The 21,798-nt window shown below is 40.8% G+C and overlaps 1 protein-coding gene across 1 annotated transcript in view; it reads right to left on the reverse strand.

Annotated features, from left to right (window-relative positions):
* hepacam2 (HEPACAM family member 2) overlaps positions 1-21,798 on the reverse strand; it is a 77,171-nt gene that overhangs the window by 12,646 nt on the left and 42,727 nt on the right. Inside the window, exons 7-8 of the mRNA XM_073054233.1 lie at positions 20,870-20,907; positions 8,533-8,609 (exon numbers count right to left, since the gene is read on the reverse strand). Of these exons, the coding sequence (XP_072910334.1) occupies positions 8,533-8,609; positions 20,870-20,907 (115 nt within the window). The remainder of the gene's footprint in view (positions 1-8,532; positions 8,610-20,869; positions 20,908-21,798) is intronic.

Genomic DNA, 21,798 nt, shown 5'->3' on the forward strand with positions numbered 1-21,798 from the left:
TAGTGCCCAAGGGTTCAATGTCCATTTAGGAATCGGATGGCAGAGGGGAAGAAGCTGTTCTTGAATCGCTGAGTGTGTGCCTTCAGGCTTCTGTACCTCCTACCTGATGGTAACAGTGAGAAAAGGGCATGCCCTGGGTGCTGGAGGTCCTTAATCATGGACGTTACCTTTCTGAGACAACGCTCCTTGAAGATGTCCTGGGTACTTTGTAGGCTAGTACCGAAGATGAAGCCGACTAAATTTACAACCCTCAGCAGCCTCTTTCGGTAGCCCCACCCCCGCAAACCAGGCAGTGATGCAGCCTGTCAGAATGCTCTCCACGGTACATCTATATGTTTCTGAGTATATTTGTTGACATACCAAATCTGTTCAAACTTCTAATGAAGTATAGCCGCTGCCCTGCCTTCTTTATGACTACATCGATATGTTGGGACCAGATTAGATTCTCAGAGAAATTGACACCCAGGAACTTGAAGCTGCTCACTCTCTCCACTTCTGATCCCTCTATGAGGATTGGTATGTGTTCCTTCATCTTACCCTTCCTGAAGTCCACAATCAGCTCTTTCATCTGACTGATGTTGAGTGCCAGGTTGTTGCTGCGGCACCATTCCACTTGTCAACATACCTCACTCCTGTATGTCCTTTCGTCACCAACAATGCTTGTATCATCAGCAGATTTATAGATGGTATTTGAGCTATCCCTAGCCACACAGTCATGTGCATATAGAGAGTAGAGCAGTGGACTAAGCACACACCCCTGAGGTGCGCCAGTGTTAATCGTCAACGAGGAGGATATGTTATCACCAATCCGCACAGATTGTTCTCTTCCGGTTTGGAAGTTGAGGATCCAAATGCAGAGGGAGGTACAGAGGCCCAGGTTCTGTAACTTCTCAATCAGGATTGTGGGAATGATGGTGTTAAATGCTGAGCTGTAGTTGATGAACAGCATCCTGACATAGGTGTTTGTGTTGTCCAGGTGGTCTAAAGCCATGTGAAGAGCCACTGAGATTGCATCTGCCATTGACCTATTGTGGCAATAGTCAAATTGCAATGGGTCCAGGTCCTCGCTGAGGTAGGAGTTCAGTCTTGTCATAACCAACCTCTCAAACCTGGTTTTCTGGTACGGGCCTGGGTCACCAGACTTGAATGGCTCAGACGATGTACGTCCTGGTTTATCCACGGTTTTCGGTTTGGGAATGCACAGCAAGTCTTTGTAGGCACACACTCATCGCGCAGGTCTTAATGAAGTTGGTAACAACTGCAGCATACTCATCCAGGTTTGAAGATGAATCCCTGAATACAGCCCAGACCACCGATTCAAAGCAGTCCTGTAGGCATTCCTGTGCTTCCCTTGTCCACACCTTCTTAGTCCTCACTACTGTTGCTGCAGTCTTCAGTCTCTGCCTATACTCAGGGAGTAGAAGTACAGCTGGGTGATCAGACTTCCCAAAGTGATGGCATGGAATAGCACAGTAGGCATTCTTGATGATGGTGTAACAATGATCCAGTGTGTTGTTTCCTCTGGTATTGCAAATGAATTGTTGATGGTAATTGCTTAGTGATTTTTTCCAGACTGGCCTGGTTAAAATCTCCCAGGACATTGGTGAAGGCGTTAGGATGCACTGTTTCGTGCATGTTGATCCCATTGCTCAGATCATCTAAAGCCTGATTGACATTGGCCTGAAATGGAATGTGTACTGCTATCTAAATGACCCTGGAAAAGTCCCGTGGGGAGTAAAAAGGACAGCACTTAACTGCTTGATATTCCAGGTCTGGTGAGCAGAATTGGGACAGCACTGATATATTTATGCACCAAGGAGAGTTGATCATGAGGCATACTCCTCCACCTTTGCTCTTGGGACACTCTATAGATCTATCCTGATGGTGTATTGTAAACCCATCGATCTGAATCACTGTATCCAATACAGAAAGGGTTAACCAGGATTCCATGGTCCTAATGTCCCTCTGATTCAGCACCCCATCTCTGAGATCATCGATCTTATTCAGCAGAGACTGCTCGTTTGTCAGCAAGATAGTCAGTATTGGGTGTTTAAAACCCCGTTTCCTTAAACACACTTGTAACCGTGATCTACAGCCACAATTCCTCCGTGGGCATTTCCGTTCAGTCAGATTTGCTTCTGTCAGTTTTAAGCAGCGTTAGTTCACTTAAACGCATCTGTTGACTGTATTGATCCTGGAAGCAGTTGTGCTTTCTAGCTTTGTCACGCTGAAACGGGAATATTTAATTGTATCTATTGAGAGTACTGCTGCTACTCGAGTCGCCCTAGGTGCCCCGGAAGTATTGTTGAGTTGTAACATGATTCCCTTACTCTTTTACTCTGTACCCACTACCTATGCAGGGAAGCAAATTAAATACCCTTTCCACTCGTATTGCCACTTTCAGGGAGCTATGAACTTGCACCCCCGAGACTGTCTCTCCGTCTAACTTCCCTGCCATTTACTATACATGTCCTTCCAGTATCAGAAGTACATATATGTACTTTGATAACAAATTTACTTTGAAATCAGAATGCACTATCTCGCACTTATCTGGATTAAATTCCATCTCCCACTGTTCCCAACTTTCCCTCTGTATCAAGAGGCAAAACTACCCCAACTGTCCAGAAACACATGTCAAACCCCAGCACGTAACATTGATCCTTGTGCTACACCACTAGTTACAGCATTGATCCTGTGGCATACTACTGGTTATAACATTGATTCTCGCCACACGTCACTGGTAAGAGACTTCCAATCAGACAATAACTTATTCAACACTACCCTCTGCCTCCTATCAATATTAAATAGGACCCAGTTTGCCAAATACTTTTGAACCAAATGGGAGCTTACATCCTTGAGGAGCCAATTGGTTGCAACTGTGAAAAGGAGCAAAGGATCTTCAGGAACTTTCACCACTGGTATGTATCTGAAGGCATAGAACATGATGCAGGCAGCTCTTAAAGTCATACTCAAACTCATTAATTATAGTACACATATCCTTCACCTCCTCTTGTCTCTGCTTTAATGTTAGTCAGAAGTTGCTACTATTTCTTGTGTTTCTCTGATGGCAGGAGTCAGTCAAAACTTACAAAATCAGTTATAGTTGTTTCACTCTAGGAAAGCTTATGTTGAATAATTTCTGGGTTTATAGCTCCTATATCACAAGGTCATTGTAATTTTTCAGGACAGTAATGTTGAACATTAATACAAGTAGGGTAAAAAATATTGTATGCTCCGTATTACATGCTCTGAGCCACCAAATGGCCATGAAATGTGACCCAGCAGTAATGCTAACCCATGTTTAAAAGATGATGATTAAAAATCCTGCTCCATTGTTCTCATCTTTTGTATCAAATGAATACAAATAGTGTCTTGAGCAACATAGAACAGTAGAGCAGAGTGTAGACACTTAACCCATCCCATCATCAATCATACAGGAGTTTAATCGGAGTGCAGGCTATTGTTACTCTACCCCACAAAAGATTCTATTTTGTTCCCCCACTGTACTTAGTAATACATCTCTCACATTTTCTTGTGGTCTGACCACAAGTTCTGTCAGGTCACTTTTTATTTCACATTGAGGAGGCCTTTCTTTTTCCTGGAGCTGAAGGTTTGATGTTATTTCACTTGCATGTTGATTTAAATGTTTCAAGATCTGGAAGTCCTGCCCACAGTTTCTGAACTCTGCTGAATGTATAATTTTAAATCGGAACACATCCTAAAAACGATCATTCCATTTTTTTTGTTCTAAAGAGAAGCATAATGGCACAGAAAAATTATAGTGTACAGACAAATAGGTGGTGATCAAAGATATTTTTTGCAGATATTCACTCTCTCAAACTTCCAACCTAATGGCCAAGGAGTTAAGATACTTAGTACTTTTTCAAAAATTAGTACATGTATAAAAACAGATTTTTCTGGATTGCAACACAACTACAGTAAGTTCTGGGCTGAAATCAGCACCCAAGAAACTCAGCTAGCACTTGAAATGATTCAGTGTGTGATGGCTGAGTCTGTACAGTGCTGGGCTATTTGGTTGCTGACCTTTTGCCACCAACCTCCACCAAAAAGCCTGACCAACTGCCATAATCACACATTATATCCTGATCCCTGCCATTCCTCCCTTTGCCTCACTCCCAAACTTCTCTGCTAATTTTGTTGTTTGAAAGCGCATGGTACAACATTACAAAACTTCAGCTGGACCACAACTGGAGTATTGCATCCAGTTTTGGTCATCATGTTATGGAAAGGATGTGAATACATTGAGATGAGGCAGAAGAGAGTGAAGGATGTTCCCGGATGAGCTGGATTTGTTTTCCTTGGAGTAGAGGACAATGAGTTAGGTACACAAAATAAAAAATGCAGGTTAGTGAAAAAAACTTTTCCTCATGTGTCTAAAAAAACTATGTAAGTTTAATGAGAGATGTAGGAGAGTTGGAAGATAGCTGATACTTTTTTTCACCCAGAAGGTGGTTACACACACTAATTCAGTGCCCAAGTATATAGTGGAGAGAAATGCTCTCAACATTTATGAAGCACTTGAATTATCAAGGTGTTTGGGTACTGGTATAGATGAGTATTGATTAGTATTGAGCATAGATTAGTGGGCCGTAGAGTCCGTTCCTGTGTTGTATGACTTATGACAAATAAAGTCTCGGCAGTGGCATCCAATGTCCTGAAACTCAGGTGCTTTGCTTTTTTTTAAAGTGATATCTTCTAAAGGAGGTTTATTTCCCAGTTCAGAGAATTTTGACCATGAGAGTGTGGCAGCGATTAGTACTGATTCCCCTGTTGTTTGTCATATATATTACTGATTTGGATGAGAATGTAGCTGACGATGATTAGTAACTTAGCAGATGAAACCAAAATTTGTGGTGTAGTGGACAATGAAGAAGGATGTCTAAAGTTGTACAATCTAGGTCAGATGGGAAAGTGGGCAAAGGACTAGTACAGCCAAGTCCAAAGTGATGCATTTTGAGAAGTTAAACCATGGCAGAACATATACAGTGAATGAGTTAGTTATTCACATATACAGTGAATACAGTGTTAGAGACCTAAGGGGACAAGTACATAGTTTTCTGTAAGGGATGGTATAGGCAGTGAAGGTATATGGCACACTTGCCTTCATGAGTAGAAGCATTGAGTGCAAAAGCTGGGACATTATATTACAATTATATAAGACATTGGTGAGACTACTCTAGGAGAATTGTTTGCAGTTATAGTCACCGTACTGCAGCAATAATGTGATTAGACCAGAGAGAATGCAGAAAAGATTCACAATGATGTTGCTGGAACTGGAAAACTTGAGTGATATGGCAAGACTGAATAGACTGTTTATAGTGCTGGCTATATGATGGTTTATAAAACTAAGTGGAGCATAGATAAAATGGATGGTCAGTCTTTATCACAGGTTGTGGGAGGGCATAGATTTAAGATGAGAGGGGACATATTGCAAGGGCACCCGGGGGGGACAGGTTTTCCACACGATGGGTGTTGGGTACATGGAGTGAGATACCTGTGGAAGCGGTAGAGCCAGGTACAATTACAACATTTAAAAGACATGTCGGCAAGTCAATAGATTATTAACAGAAGTCTTTGAGGATTTGGATCAGTAATAACAAATGGGATTAGCAGAGATAGCACACTTCTTAGTGGGTTGAAGGACTTGTTTCTATGCTATATGATTCTGTAACTTATTTAAAAGTTACAGCATGTGCTACAGACAAATATCAAAAAAATAGATTGATGAAAGAAACATGACTGAGAACAATGCCACACCTCAGACACATTTCAATGTGTTTTGCATTATCCTTTGTTTGTTTTTCCCTGTCCTTGCTTTAGCTTCCCTTCGTTACCCTGGATAATGTGAGCCAGCCATCAAAGTAGATTCACACCGGGCTGTTATTCCTTTCCCCCATCCACAGAAAATCCTTCAAATCCCCTGGCCATTTCCCTGTGTCTTGTTAATTTCAGCTGCCAGCTCCTGCCTCTGGGTTTGTGAGTTTAATGCTCAGAAATTTTTGCACAAATTCTGAGCACGGGATTTCAGGACTGCTGCATCATCAGACATGATGTCATTCAACAGAAATGTTAAACGGTGGCTCTCTTTGTTCTTTGTGTGGTGGATGCAAACTATCTCATGGCACCGCTTTGACGCGGAGCAGGGAAATTATTCCCACCATCCCCACCCTATTTATACTGACCCAACATCAGAAAAACAGATTAGCTGGTTCTTCCCTCATTACTGTTTCCTGAACTTAGCTCTGCATGAATTGACTGCCCTAGTTCCTTTAGGGACTTCATTTCAAAATACTTTGATATTTTTGAGGTATCGTGTGGTTGTAAAATCCACTGTATGAACATTTTTAGTCCTTTATCAGTAAGGTAGACATGTTCATCCTGCTCCAAAAGGTTGTTAAATATTTTAAGTGTATTAAGCATTTAAACTGCAATATTTCCACAAATATTTTTTAAAACACATCCCAATAATCCCTAGGGCATGCAACATGCTAGAGGAACTCAACAGGTCAGGCGAGGACTCCTCTGCCCTGAGAATGGCTCAAGTGGAGGCTATGGACCAAAATAAAAACACAAAATGCTGGCAGAACTCAGCAGGCCAGGCAGCATCTATGGGAGGAGGTAGTGATGACATTTTGGGCCAAAACCCTTCATCAGGAGTGAAGTAACATGGGATGGTCCCAGCATTTTGTGTTTTTATTTATTTCCAGCATCTGCAGATTCACTCGTGTGCCTATGGACCAAAATGTTGGAATGGGAATAGGGAAACCAACTGAAATGGTTAGCCAACAGGAAACTCCACTTTTAGCAGATGGAATGTTAGTGCTGGACAAAGCACACCGCGAATTTATGTTGGTTCTCACCAGTGTGAAGGAGGCCACATCAGAAACACCGGATACAATAGGTGACTCCAACAGATTCGCAGGTGAAGTGTTGCCTCACCTGGAAGGACTGTTTGGGGCTCTGAATAGAGGTGAGGGAAGAAATGACTGGGCAGTTGTAGTATTTCTGTCCCTTGCAGGGATATGTGCCAGAAGGGAGTTTAGTGGCGAGGGACAAATGGACAAGAGAATCATGCAGGAAGTGATTCCTGTGCAAAGCAGAGAGTTGGGACGGGGAGAGGTGGGAGGTAAAGATGTATCGGTGGTAGCATCCCATTGAAGATGGTGGGAGTTGCAAGGAATGATGTGTTGAATGCAGAGACTCGTGGGGTAGTAGATGAGGACCTGAGGAACTCTATTCTTGTCAGGCGGTGGGATGAGAGGGTGAGCATGGATTTCTGGGAAATGGAGGAGATGCGTGAGGACAGCATCAATAATGGAGGGTGGGAAACTCCATTCTTTGAAGAAGGAGAACATCTCTGATGTCTTGGAATGGAAAGCCTCATCCTGGGAACAGATGCAGTGGAAGAAAAGAGAATAACATTTTTACAGCAGAGAGGGTGGGAAGAGGTATAGACAAGATATCCTTGAGAATCGATAGGTTATATAAAAGAGGTCAGTAGATAGTTTGTCTTCAGAGGCGGAGACAGAGAGGTTGAAAAGGGGGAAAGAGGTTTCAGAAGTGGGCCAAGTGAACTTAAAGGCAGGGTGGAAGTTAGAGGCACAGTTGATAATATTGATGAGCTCAGCATGGGTGCATGAAGCAGCACCAATGCAGTCATCAATGTAACACAGAAAGAGTTGGGGAACATTACCAGGAAAGACTTGGAAAATGAACTGTTCCAGGTAGCTAGCAAAAAGGCAGGCACAGCTGTGCCCTTTGAGTTCGAAGAAAGTGAGACGAGTGGCAGGAGATATTGTTGAGGGTGAGGACAAACTCTGTCAAACTGAGGAGGGTAGTGCTGGAGGGGAACTTACCAAGAAAAAGGTGGAGAGCTTTAAGGCCTTCTTGATGGGGATAGAAGTGCAAAGGAACTAGATACTTACAGTGAAAATGAGGTGGTTAGGGCCAGCAAATTGAAAGTGGTTGAGGAGATCACAAGCATGTGAAGTGTTGCTGATGTAGGTAGGAAAGCACTGAACCAAAGGGGATAGAATGGAGTCAAGGTCTGTGGACACAAGAGAAAGCAGAGGTTTAGGCCTACCTGGACAGTCAGGTTGTGGATCTTGGGTAGGAGGTAGAAACAAGCAGTGCAGGGTAAGGGAATTATGAGTTTGGTGGCAGTGGATGGGAGATCTCCAAAGTTGATGAGGTTAGTGACTGGGTGGGAGACAGGGGCCTTATGATCCAATAACTCCTAAATGACTAGATTTTGTGAATGTGTCTACCCTTTATAAGGGCTACTTAACTCTTCCAACTGCTAATTTATTACTTCATCACCATATTCCCCGAGTGAGTTGGTGTGATGATTCCAGGTGTAAATGCTGATTGTCATTTCCAGTCATTGCCTTTGCACTGACATTGGGATTATTCAGCAAATCAAAAGCAGGTTGATAAAGGGTTACAAGAAGGAAATTCCAACAAATATAAACAAACATTAAGTTTGCAAAACCAGTCTTGCTCAGCACCCACCTGTGGAAACTCTGCTGGCTCTGGCACAGCAACAAATTCATATATTCCATAATCCTCCATAGAAGGTTCTTGTTCAACTGGAAATAAAGAATTTTTTTGAAATGGGAGAAGTAGCATCAAAATTTGCATGCACAGATCACTCCAGCAACAGTAAGGAGGGTGATGTGGCTTTGGTTACGTGGTTCTGACCAACATCTAAGACAGGAATAACAGATGATGAGTATAAAACTAAAGGATTCTTTAGGAAAAATGAGGATAATTTATTGTGCTATCATTAAGGCAAAAGTGAATTTTTATCATCATGTTTATCCACCAGAAATAAACTATTTGAAATAGTGAAGAGATGCATTAATTGGATATTCCTACTACCAGCTTTAGAATTCAGAAGTGGATTTTAAGCAAATGGATAGATACCACCGCTATATCTACCTAAAAATAATTCAGAGTGAAGATCTTATCAAAGACATAATGGTCTGCACAGATATGAAGGGTGAAAGGGGGTGTTTCTATGCTCTGTCACTTTGACTGTGATAGCAATAAAGTGTGGAGCAAGGGGAATAACTTATCTGAAGCCTTAGGAAAAACAAATTAAATGTAAAGGCTAGAGTTGCTTTGCATAATAAAAAAATGGTTGTTACAGAAGTCTTAAATAGAGTTTTCTGAACATGCAAACTGCTGGATTTCTGCAGTCACTGACAGAGTGGGAGGTGAAAAATATTGACTACCCTGAAGAGAACAGAAATATGTAAATGTAGAGCAAATTGAAATAGGGAATAAAGTTCCCTTACAAATTTACTTAAGCGTAATTTACAAACAGTATTGGGTGGAGCTCACTATGCTGTTTTGGGTGTCAAGAATTACAATTAACTTGTTTAACTAGTTTGCCTTTCATTTGCCCTGTGATCAGAAAGTGGAGAAAAACACCAGAGGGGAGTTCTACTCCAACCTTCAGCTATCCATGATTTTGACTTGCCTGGAAAACAAAATGATTCCAAACAGGGAAATGACACATGGAAGGAGAAGGGAAAGCCAAATGCAATCCAGTACTTTCTGATGCATTTTTCAAACACCATATTGCTATGATCAATGCCTTGTTTCATCAGTTTGACAAAGCCTCAGTGCAACACCTCAATCCAAGCCATGGCATTTGTTGCACTACTGCATTGAATGAGCAAAGGATTACACGGATGTCGACAAGACCTAACTCAGTCTAGCATCACCATCAACCTGGTTCCTAAAACTGACAATGGCAAAAAAACAACTGCTGCATAAGACTCACAACTGAAGCCACCAAAGACCCTCCCTTCATTCTGTCATCACCTCAAAGACAACCTGAAGATTTTCAGTCAATTGGAGCTGCAGAATGCCCATGGAGTCTGGTCTGCCCCGGGGTCCACAAGAGTACCACCTATGAAAAGTGTGTCTCTACAAGAAAATATCACACTTAATTTGATGAGAACTATCAGGAATCAGGAGAGGAACTACTTAATCACAAATGCAGGGCATTCTTGGCAGGAAGCCTCAAGCTTCCTCGATGGAAAAATACAAATCTACAAGCATCTGAAAGACGAGGTCCAATAAAAGGCCCATGGCCTACAGAACAAATTTGGTGAAAAGAATACCGGAGATTCAGCAACCAACAGCCATAACGTGTCCTGCCAGGGTTTGCACAGCTTAAATCATCCTAGATCTTCTCCACTGATAGCCAAGAATAGTGGAGGGGTTATCAAAGACAATGACATCATCAGCAATTGCTGGAAGATGTGCCTTGAGCTTCATACAAGAATCAGTCTTCTACATATCCTTGACTTCATTCCACAATGTAGCATCCACCACAATCTCAACCAAACTCAACTCAGCAAGAGGTTAAAAAGACCATCCAACAGCTGAAATGCATGATGGCCAATGGAATAAATGAAATAATTTCTCTGGTGCCAAAGAGTGATGAAGAATTGATTCTATCACAATTCCATGAACTTATCCATCATCATTTGTTTGCCCAGGGATCTCAAAGACAATAATTGTTACCGTGCTATGAAATTTTCAAAGTTTGAAGTAAAATTTATTATCAGAGTACATGCATGTCACCACATATAACCTGGAGATTCATTTTCTTGTGGGCATACTTAGCAAATCTATAGAATAATAACTGTAAAGAGGATCAATGAACAACAAACTGTGCAAATGCAAATTAAAATAAATAGCAATAAATAACAAGCATGAAGTAACAAGATAAAGTGTCCTTAAAGAGATACCATCAGTTGTGGGTATGGAAATAGATTGAAGGTAATTATCCCCTTTTATTCAAGACCCCGATTGTTGAGGGGTAGTAACTGTTCTTGAACCTGGTGGTGTGAGTCCTGAGGCACTTATACCTTCTACCTGATGGCTGCAGTGAGAAAAGAGCCTATGTGGCCTAGGCCTAGGTGGTGAGGATCTTTGATGATGGATGTGGCTTTTCTATGGCAATGTTTCATTTAGATGTGCTCAATGGTTGGGAGGGTTTCATGCGCGATGAACTGGGCCAAATCCATTACATTTTATAGGATTTTCACTGAAAGGCATTGGTGTTTACATACCAGGCCATAATGAAGCCAGTCACAAATTACAATAGACACAAGTTTGATTCCAGTGGCTGAATTGAGATCTCCTGTTTAGAAGTTTGCCCTTCAATTTTCCTATGTACAGAATGTAGAAGAATCCAAAGGTAATTTCTATTCTAACCTTCAGTAATCTATGATGTTGAGTTCATTTAATACAGACACACGAAGACAGCATTGACATAAGAAGCTAGGTTGGGTACATTTTCCCTGTTTCTCTGGAATTCTGTCAAGTAGTCCATTTCTAATTTTCAGAAAAACTAGTTTAATGGCATGAGTGACTACGTTTCAAATACAGTACATCTTCAAATCCTCACTGAGGATATAGGGTGCCTATAAAAAGTATTCACCCTGCCCCCTCCCCCCCAGAAGTGTTCATGTTTTATTGTTTTACAACACTGAATCACAGTGGATTTAATTTGGCTTTTTTTGACCTTGATCAACAGATCAACAGCGGAGTGAAAGGGTAGCAGAGTGATAGGGCTTTGGCTCAAACGGGGCTTTGGCGAGGAAGGGTCAAGGCGAAGAACTGATTCGCAGAGATTCACAGACAACAGTCTTTGGCTTCCCCAGCGGGCTCTTCCCTTTCTCCCGTGGTCCTCTTCCCCTAACATCCATTGCTGTGTCATGGCAGGCGAGCTCAGACCCGTGCCATGCTCCTCCGGTGACATGTGGGAACTCAGCGAGGCTGACAGTGTCCCTGCAGGCTACGTGTGCAGGAAGTGTGTCTGGCTGCAGCTCCTGATAGACCGCATGGCGGCACTGGAGCTGCGCACGGACTCACTTTGGAGCATCCGAGATGCTGAGAATGTTGTGGATAGCACATTTAGTGAGTTGGTCACACCACAGTTTGAGGATCTAAGGAAAGATAGGGAATGGGTGACCAACAGGAAGAGTAGAGCATGAAAGTACACGTTTGTAAATTAGCACAAAATATAAAAACAGATAGCAAAAATTTTTATAAATATATGAAGTGGAAGAGGGTGGCTAAAGTCAACATAGGTCCCTTGGAAGACGACAAGGGGAAATTGATACTAGGTGATAAGGAAATGGCTGAGGCATTGAATGACTATTTTGTGTCGGTCTTCACGGTGGAGGACACATCTAATATGCCAAAGAATGATGTTATGGACAAAATGGGAGGTGAGGACCTGGATAAAATCATTGTCACTAAAGAGACAGTGATGAGCAAACTAGAGGGCCTGAAGGTAGATAAGTCCCCTCGTCCTGATGAGATACATCCCAGGGTGCTGAGGGAATTGGCAGAGATTATAGTAGACACATTGGTAATCATTTACCAAAACTCTCTAGACTCTGGGCAGGTCCCAGTGAATTGGAAGACATCAAGTGTTACGTCGCTTTTTGAAAAAGGATGTAGGCAAAAGACGGGCAACCATAGGCCAGTTAGCTATGTAGTTGAGAAAATGCTTGAAGCTGTCATTAAGGAAGAAAGAGCGAAACATTTAGAAAGGAGTGGTTCCATTAGACAGATGCAGCATGGATTCAGAAAGGGCAGGTCCTGTTTGACAAATTTACTGGAGTTCTTTGAGGACATAACGAGTGCAGTGGATAGAGGGGAACAGGTGGATGTCGTATACTTGGATTTCCAGAAGGCGTTTGATAAGGTGCTGCAGGAGAGACTTACATATAAGATACGGATGCATGGAGTTGGATGAAGTGTATTGGCATGGAGAGTGGGTTGGTTAACCAAAAGAAAGCAGAGAATTGGTATAAATAGGTGTTTCTCCGGTTGGCAGTCAGTGGTGAGTGGGGTGCCGCAGGGGTCGGTGCTGGGCCTTCAGCTGTTTACCATTTACATTGATGATTTGGAAGAGGGGACTGAGTGTAGTGTAGCAAAATTTGCTGATGACACTAAACTGAGTGGAAAAGCAAATTGTACAGAAGATGTGGAGAGTCTGCAGATAGGTATAGATATGTTAAGTGAGTGGGCCAAAGTCTGGCAGATGGAATACAACGTTGGTAAATGCAAGATCATCCACTTTGGAAGGAATAGTGAAGAGCAGATTATTATTTAAATGGTGAAAGATTGCAGCATGCTGTTGTGCAGAGGGACTTGGGAGTGCTTGATCATGAATCGCAAAAAGTTGGTTTGCAGGTACAACAGGTTATCAAGAAGGCAAATGGAATGTTGACCTTCATTGCTAGAGGGATTCAATTCAAGAGCAGGGAGGTAATGCTGTAACTATACAGGGTACTGGTGAGGCCGCACCTGGAGTACTGGGTGCAGTTCTGGTCTCCATACTTGAGGAAGGATATACTGGCTTTGGAGACAGTACAGAGGAGGTTCAGTAGGTTGATTCCAGAGATGAGGGGGTTAACCTATGAGGAGAGATTGAGTTGCCTAGGACTATACTCTCTGGAGTTCAGAAGATTAAGAGGGGATCTTATAGAAACATACGCAATTTTGAAAGGGATAGATAAGATAGAAGTAAGAAAGTTATTTCCATTGGTAGGTGAGACTAGAACTAGGGGACATTGCCTCAAGTTTCAGGGGAAAAGATTTAGGACAGAGATGAGGAGAAACTGTTTTTCCCAGAGAGTGGTGAATCTGTGGAATTCTCTGCCCAGGGAAGCAGTTGAGGCTGCTTCACTAAATATATTTAAGAAACAGTTAGATGGATTTTTGCATAGTAGGGGAATTACGGGTTATGGAGAAAAGGCAGGGAGATGGAGGTCAGTTTATGGACAGATCAGCCATGATCTTATTGAATGGCGGGGCAGTCTTGATGGGTCGGATGGCCTACTCCTGCTCCTATTTCTTACGTTCTTATGAAAAAGACTGTGGTGTAAAAGTGAAAACATATCTCACCAAAGTGATCTAAATTAATTACAAATATAAAACACAAAAAAATTGATTGCATAAGTATTCACCTTATGAACCTTCAACTGATAGAGAATCTGAGGACCCAGTATAGGACCTAGTATATCAGCCATCTCTGATCTGCATGGGTGGAAAAATCATTTTTGATAGCGAAGAACAAACCAAGAAGAAAGCAACACGAGTGAATCTGCAGATGATGGAAATAAATAAAAACACAAAATGCTGGCAGAACTCAGCAGGCCGAAACCCTTCATCAGGAGGGTCACCCTGAAGGGGTTTCGGCTTGAAGTGTCGTCACTACCTCCTCCCATAGATGCTGTCTGGCTGCTGAGTTCTGCCAGCATTTTGTGTTTTTATTTTTTTTTAAACCAAGAAGAAAGCTTATTTGTGAAGTAAAGGGTTCCACACAATGTAAAAAGAGGAATACCAGGAACCTCATTGAATGTTATATCAAGGACAGTAATTCCCAAGAGGTTTTCAGTCAAAGCAAATAATTCCTTATAGATATGGAAGGACTTGCTACTGATTACGAATTTTGTACTGGTAAGCTTCCTCAAGAAGGATATTGTCGAATGGAGTTTCTATTTTAAGTGTAATTGGCAATCCTCACGTAAATTAAACTAAAATTGTACATTCTCTGATCTATATTTGCTCACTTTTTAGGTGAAATGAATTTGCAGTACACACTGCTGAACATAGCTACTTTCATGAACAAATACAGAAGAAAATATCACAGGGCATTTTATTACATTAAAAATAATCCCAGATATCTCTAAGAAATGCAGTTTTATAAATGGAGTTGACAGTAGTTTAAACTTAGTAATGTTTAATTCATTATATCTACCAACCTTTAGAGCTCTTGCAAAGGCTGGTCAGTGAGTCAAAAAAGCAAAGGCATTCAATGCCAAATAGTTTTAGAGGAATGGATTATTTTATCTGTGTGGAACTTCTGATGCAAAATAGATTAATTCATCATGTTTTGGCATAACTTTATTTTCTGCTATTTCCTGTAATCTGTTTGTCTTTGCCCCAATTGTTAAATATATTAAAAGGAGTTGGAAGAATACCTTTATTATAAAGTGCACTTCGACCTTTCTAATTAATAAGATAGTTAAATATGACCCAGCTTTGTGTATAAAATGCACCAGGTGCTATTTCATTTGTAACTTGAGTTCCTTTTCAATTGTTATTTTCCACATAATTGAATTTGCATCGTGAGTAGGTCACCTTCCTCATTTTAAAAAGCCAATGAATATGTGATGTTCATTTTACACTTAAATCACTTCCCTCATTTATTTTTTTAGACCATAAGAATGATCAGAATTAGAATTAATAAGATCAGAATTAGGCCATTCAGGCCATCAAGTCTACTCTGCATTTTATCATAGCTGTCCAATTTCCCTTTCAACCCCATTCTTCTGTCTGCTCCATGTAACCTTTCATGTCCTGACTTATCAAGAATCTATCAACCTCGGCCTTAAATACATCCAGTGACCTAGTCTCCACACCCACAAGTGGCAATGAATTCCACCAATTCAACACCTACTGGCAAAGGAAGTTTCTCTTCATCTCCGTCTTAAATGAATATGTCTCTGTTCTGAGTTTGTTCCCTCTGGTCCAAGACTCATCCACTAAAGGAAGCCTCCTCTCCACATCCACTCTTCTTGGCCTTTCAATATTTGACAGGTTTCAATGAGATCCAACCCCACCCCATCCTTCTAAATTCCAGCAAGTACAGATCCAGGGCCATCAAAAGCTCCTCAAATGATAATCCTTTCATTCCCGGAATCATTTTTGTGAACCTCCTTTGAACCCAATGTCAGTACATCCTTTTCTAGATAAAGGGCCCAAAACTGTTCACAATACTCCAAGCAAGGCCTCACCAGTGCCTTATAAACCCTCAGCATTACATACTTGTTCTTACATTTTGTCCCCTCTGAAATGTTTGCTAACATTGCATTTGCCATCCTCACCACCAACTCAACCTGCAAGTTAACCTTTAAGGAATCTTACACAAGGACTCTCAAGTTCCGTTGCAACCTCAGTTTTTGAGTTTTCTCCCTGTTGAGAAAATAGTCTATGCTTTTATTCCTTGTATCTAAGTGCATGACCAGACACTTCCCAACACAACTCCATCTGCCATTTCCTAGCACATTCTTCTAATCTAAGTCCTTCTGCAGCCTCCCTGCTTCCTCAACACTACCTGCCCCTCCACCTATCTTCATATCATCCACAATCTTGGCCACAAACCCATCAATTCTGTCTTCCAAATCCTTGACATGCATCTTAAAAAGAAGCAGTTCCAACACCGACCCCTGTGGAACACCACTGGTCACTGCAAGCCAATCAGAAAAGGCTCCCTTTATTCCCACTGTTTGCCTCCTGCCAATCAGTCCATGCTCTATACATGCTAGTATCTTTCCTGTAATATCATTGGCTTTTATCTTGCTAAGCATCCTTATGTGCAGCACTTTATCAAAGGCCTTCTGAAAATTTAAGTACACAACATCCACTGATGCTCCTTTGTCTATCCTGCTTGTTGTTTCCTCAAAGAATTCTATCAGATTTGGCAGGCAGATTTTCCTTTAAGGAAACAAGCTGACTTTGGCCTATTTAATCATGTGCCTTCAAGTGCCCTGAACTTCATCCTTGATAATCTTCTCCAGCATCTTTCCAGCCCCTGAGGTCACACTAACTGTTCTATAATTTCCTTTCTTCTGCCTCCCTCCCTTCTTGAAGGGTGGAATGACATTTGCAATTTTCCAGTCCTCCAGAGTAATTCAAAAATCTTTTGATACTTGAAAGATTATTATTAATGCATCCACAATCTCTTCAGGTATCTCTTTCAGGACTCTAGGTTGTAGACCATCTGGTCCAGTAACTTATTCATTTTCAGACCTTTCAGCTTCCCAAGCATCTTCTCCCTCATAATAGCAACTGCACTCGCTCTGCCCCCTGACACTCTCAAAGTTTGACAAATTTCTAGTGTCTTCCACAGTGAAGACTGATGGTAAATACTTACTCAGATCTTCTGCTATTTCTTTGCCCCCCCCCATTATTTTCTCTCCACTTTCATTTCCAGCAGTCCAATATCTACTCCCACCTTTTACTCTTTATAAATTTGAAAAAAACTTTTGGTTTCATCTTTTAGGTTATTGGTTAGCTTACTTTCATATTTCATTTTTTTTCCTTTGTGCTTTTTAGTTCCCTTCTGGTACACTTTAGGGATGTGTGCTTAGCCCACTGCTCTACTCTCTTTACACCCATGATTGTGTGGCTAGGCATAGCTCGAATGCCGTCTATAAATTTGTTGATGATATAACCATTGTTGACAGAATCTCAGATGTAGATGAAAGGGCGTACAGGAGCGAGATATAACAGCTAGTTGAGTGGTGTTGCAGCAATAACCTTGCACAGTTAAGACCAAAGAGCTGATTGTGAACTTCAGAACGGGTAGGATGAGAGAACAGGAACCAATCTCATAGAGGGATCAGAAGTGGAGAGAGAGAGAGCAATTTCAAATTCCAGGGTGTCAGTATCTCTGAGAATCCAACCTGGTCCCAAAATATCGATGCAGCTATAAAGAAGGCAAGTTAGCAGCTATACTTCATTAGGAATTTGAGGAGATTTGGTTTGTCACTAAAGAGACTCAAAAACTTCAACAGATGTACAACAGAGAGCATTCTGACAGGCTGCATCACTATCTGGTATGGGGGGTGGTGGGGAACTACTACACAGGACTGAAAGAAGCTATAGGCAGTTGTAATATTAGTCAGCCCCATCTTGGCTACTAGCCTCCATAGTATCCAAGACATCTTCAAGGAGCAGTGCCTCAGGAGGACCCCTATCACCCAGGACATGCCCTCTTCTCATTGTTACAATTAGAAGGAAGGTATAGAAGCCTGAAGGCACCCTCTCAGCAATTCAGGAACTGTTTCTTCCCCCCTGTAATCTGATTCCTAAATGGACATTGAACCCGTGAGCATTACCACACTTTGATTATTTGTTTTTGCTCTATTTTAATTTAACTATTTAATATATATATGTACTTATTGTCATTGATTTACTTATTTTTTTTCTATCACCTTAAGCTTCCTGATCAAATCTGGTTCATTTTACAACACCCAATCCAGAATAGCTGAACCCTAGTGGGCTCAACCACAAGCTGCCTTAAAAAGCCATCTTGAAGGCATTCTACAAATATCCTCGCTTGGGATCCAAAATCAGCACCAATCTGATTGCAGGAAGATTGGGACATACTGAAATTCGCCATGACTACCATAATATTGCCCTTCTGTCATGCATTTCAATCTCCTATTGTAATTTGTAGCCAATATCCTGACTACTTTTTGGAGGCCTGTATATAACTCCCAGAGGGGTCTTTTTACCCTTTCAGTCCTTTTTTCCATTTTATTTTCCTTTACGTTGACAGAATTCACTACATTCCCAACTGGTCTAATTATTATTGCAACTGAAGTGATGTTAAATACAGTAAAGGCTTAAAATCATGTGATTGAGATTGATGAATCAGCACTTATTAGCTACTTGGTACTTAATTTGCTGTTACTTGGGATCTGAGCCAGTTGAACCCATGTGAACAATGTGGTGTAGCTGGGTGACAGGGGCTGATTTATCTAATCAAATTGAAGTATCTTCATTGTGATACATTGTACAACCCAAGCAGTGCAAGATAAAATATATTATCAACTATAAAAGTACTTACAGAAAATAAAACCAGGATAAAAAGGGGATTGAGAGCCAGGAAGGAGACAGATAATATGAAAAAATCAAAAAATTGCACTAATTTAACTCTGTAGGTCTCCACACCTGTACACACAAATTTTCAGTGTAATGCATGTTGTTTGGGAGTAATTAGGACTTAACAAAAAAAAACTTAGTGCTGAATGCACAAACCTTAACATTCTCCTGTTACTGCACTAGTATAGACTCCAAAAGATGTAGTCAGGTTCATTCCATGTTAGCAGTGAGCCCTGGTAATCTTGCTTATTAACACTTCAAAACCTAGGCTTTTGTGTTGTTACATTTTCAATGCATCATATGGATTGATTTGTAGATTTGAAACCAATGGTCCAGCTTCAGAAAATGTGGTAAAACTGACATGTGGAGAATTTTTTTTCCCCAAACAAGAGATTCTGCAGATGAAGGAAATCCAGAGCAACATCCCCAAAATGCTGGAGGAACACAGCAGGTGAGGCAGCACTTAAGAAAATAAATAAACAGTCGATATTTCGGGCTGAGACCCTTCATCCTAGTTCTGACGAAGGGTTTCAGCCCGAAATGTGAACTATTTATTCATTTCTATAGATGTTACCTGACCTACTGAGTTCCTCCAGCATTCTCTGTGTGGTGAAATGGAGAAATTTCTTAACTAGGAGAGTCCTGACCCGATATACTTCTCTAATGAAACAGTCTGTAGAGGGCAAACCACTAAATATATTTAAGACAAATTTCTCGAGACAAGGCACCAGGGAATATGGAGAGTGGGTGGAATGATGATATTGAGATGGAGGAGCTGACATAAACGGTGAAGCAGACTCCAAAAGCTCAATGCCTGCTCCTGCTCCTGTGTTTCTACATTAATATTTGTCATGAATATACATCAACCCAATTTGCCTTGTAACTAGGCTGTAAAATTGCCAATAATTCTAATTATAATTATCAAGCTTCTAATTACACTGTGAATTGAACTTATTTTGATTTCTATAATCTACTGCACTTGCCTAATTGATAGCATTAGATCCAGAATTGTTTGGAATGCCTATATGATTTACAATGTTATTCCCATGAAGTTAATTAAAAACAAAAAAAATCTAATGGAGATTGAATAATGTTTCTACTGCAGCTATTAACGAGTCCAAACAATTCAAAATCAATTTTCCCTAACAGAAATGTTTGCAGTGCTGAAAGGAACCACCTGACCAATGTCTCATTTCTGGTTACATACTAAAACAAATCTCATTGTCCAGTTCTTTTTCTTCACACCTTGTGGATCCAAATAAATATTTACTCTCTTAAAATAATAGTCTCTGCTCCAGTTATTTCCTCAATAAAGGATTCCAAGCACTGGTATTTATTGCATAAAATTTCTTTCCTAATTCTCCTCTTCTGAAGAATATTAATCATTTTTCTCCCAGTTAGGATATTTACTGCTGCACTCACCAACATGACATGTTGCAAGCAGGTTTGCGCATTGCATAAACTTTGATGTTCTGATGGCAGCACCAATGGGTGATACCTAACTGATCTTTGTTCTTTCTCTCTTAATATTATCAAGATCCTTTCCATCCGTGCTGGGTTGAGCGTCGAGCTAGCCACTCGGCCTCGTAAAAAAAACAAGGGTCGAGTCAGGAACATTCACACTGTGACCCGGTTAATCCGATAGGAGACCAATCCTGACACTATGCACCAGACAAGAATGACTGACTGTCCGGTGTGACAAGCTATGAAATGAATGATCAAGGTTTTTGAAAATCTACTTTCACCATTCACTAGAATTAATTCTAATCTCAGGATTCTCCTTCCTCTCTTGAACACCTCAGTTGGGCAGTCTTTCATTGATTCTGTTACAGTTACTATTCTTTAAATTTGAGTATGCCCACTAGCAAATGAATCTTAGGATTGTATATGGTGACATATGTACTTTGATAATAAAACTTACTTTGTACTTTGTTCGTAATTGTATATTTCACTGTTCAGTGTTAAGATTGTGAATCTGAGTGTTGACCAATGTCTTGCAGTGCCTTTCAGCATGGTAAAATAAACAGGTACGTGCTTCATATTAGATAACATACATTTGGAATTTTACTTACAAAATATGATATTCTTAATTGCTATCCCCTGCATAATTATATTCTAATATCAGTCTGAATATTACCTGATACTTGGTGTGCTCGTATATAATCTGTTTGTGACCTGCAACATATTAAAAACAAGTTTGATTCATTCAGTTAGATTAGAATTGAATTCATTTATCAAGAGCTTTGCTAACAGCCAGTAGCTTATGTAGAGTATTTCCCTCCAGAGCAATCATAGATGTATACCAACCTCTAATTTATTCAGGTTCTGATTTGCTTTCAAAAGTCTTGGTTTAAAAGATACACAGATAATAACTGGAAGCTATCTTAATCTTTTCTCACCATCATTCAAGTCAAGTCAAGTCAAATCACCTTTATTGTCATTTCGACCATAACTGCTGGTACAGTACATAGTAAAAATGAGACAATGTTTTTCAGGACCATGGTGTTACATGACACAGTACAAAAACTAGACTGAACTACGTAAAAAAAACCACAGAGAAAGCTACACTAAACTACAGATCTACACAAAACTGCATAACTTTAACCCTCATACTTGCAGAGCTTTAGAATAATGGTGGATCATGACACAAAGGCATGATCCCCTGTATTAAAAATTTGGAGAATGGTTGAAGACTATCACAATATTATTCAAGAATTTGCTTAGAGATGTTTCAGGTTTGTGCAAGAGATGGAAATTGGATTGGTGGAATTCAAACAAGAAAGAAGGACATGGAACTGGTACACTAAACTTTAGTGCGCAGAGGAAAATGGAGATGATAGCTTTTAGTAAAAGGTTTCGGTGTAGCAGTGGGTCTGCGTTGACAGCAGACAATGTGTAGCATATAAGAAATGGGAGTAGTAGTGGAGATCTGACTCCTTGCACCTGCATCTGTCATCAAGATCATGGTTGATCTTCCAGCACAGCTCCATGGTCCAGCACTTTCTCCCTGTCCCCTCACAATGGCAGGAGCTAGGGCATTGAGAGCAGAAAGGGAGAAGGAAAGGA

The sequence above is a fragment of the Hemitrygon akajei genome, chromosome 8 (genome assembly GCF_048418815.1).
Source record: "Hemitrygon akajei chromosome 8, sHemAka1.3, whole genome shotgun sequence".
NCBI classification, from domain to species: Eukaryota; Metazoa; Chordata; class Chondrichthyes; order Myliobatiformes; family Dasyatidae; genus Hemitrygon; species Hemitrygon akajei.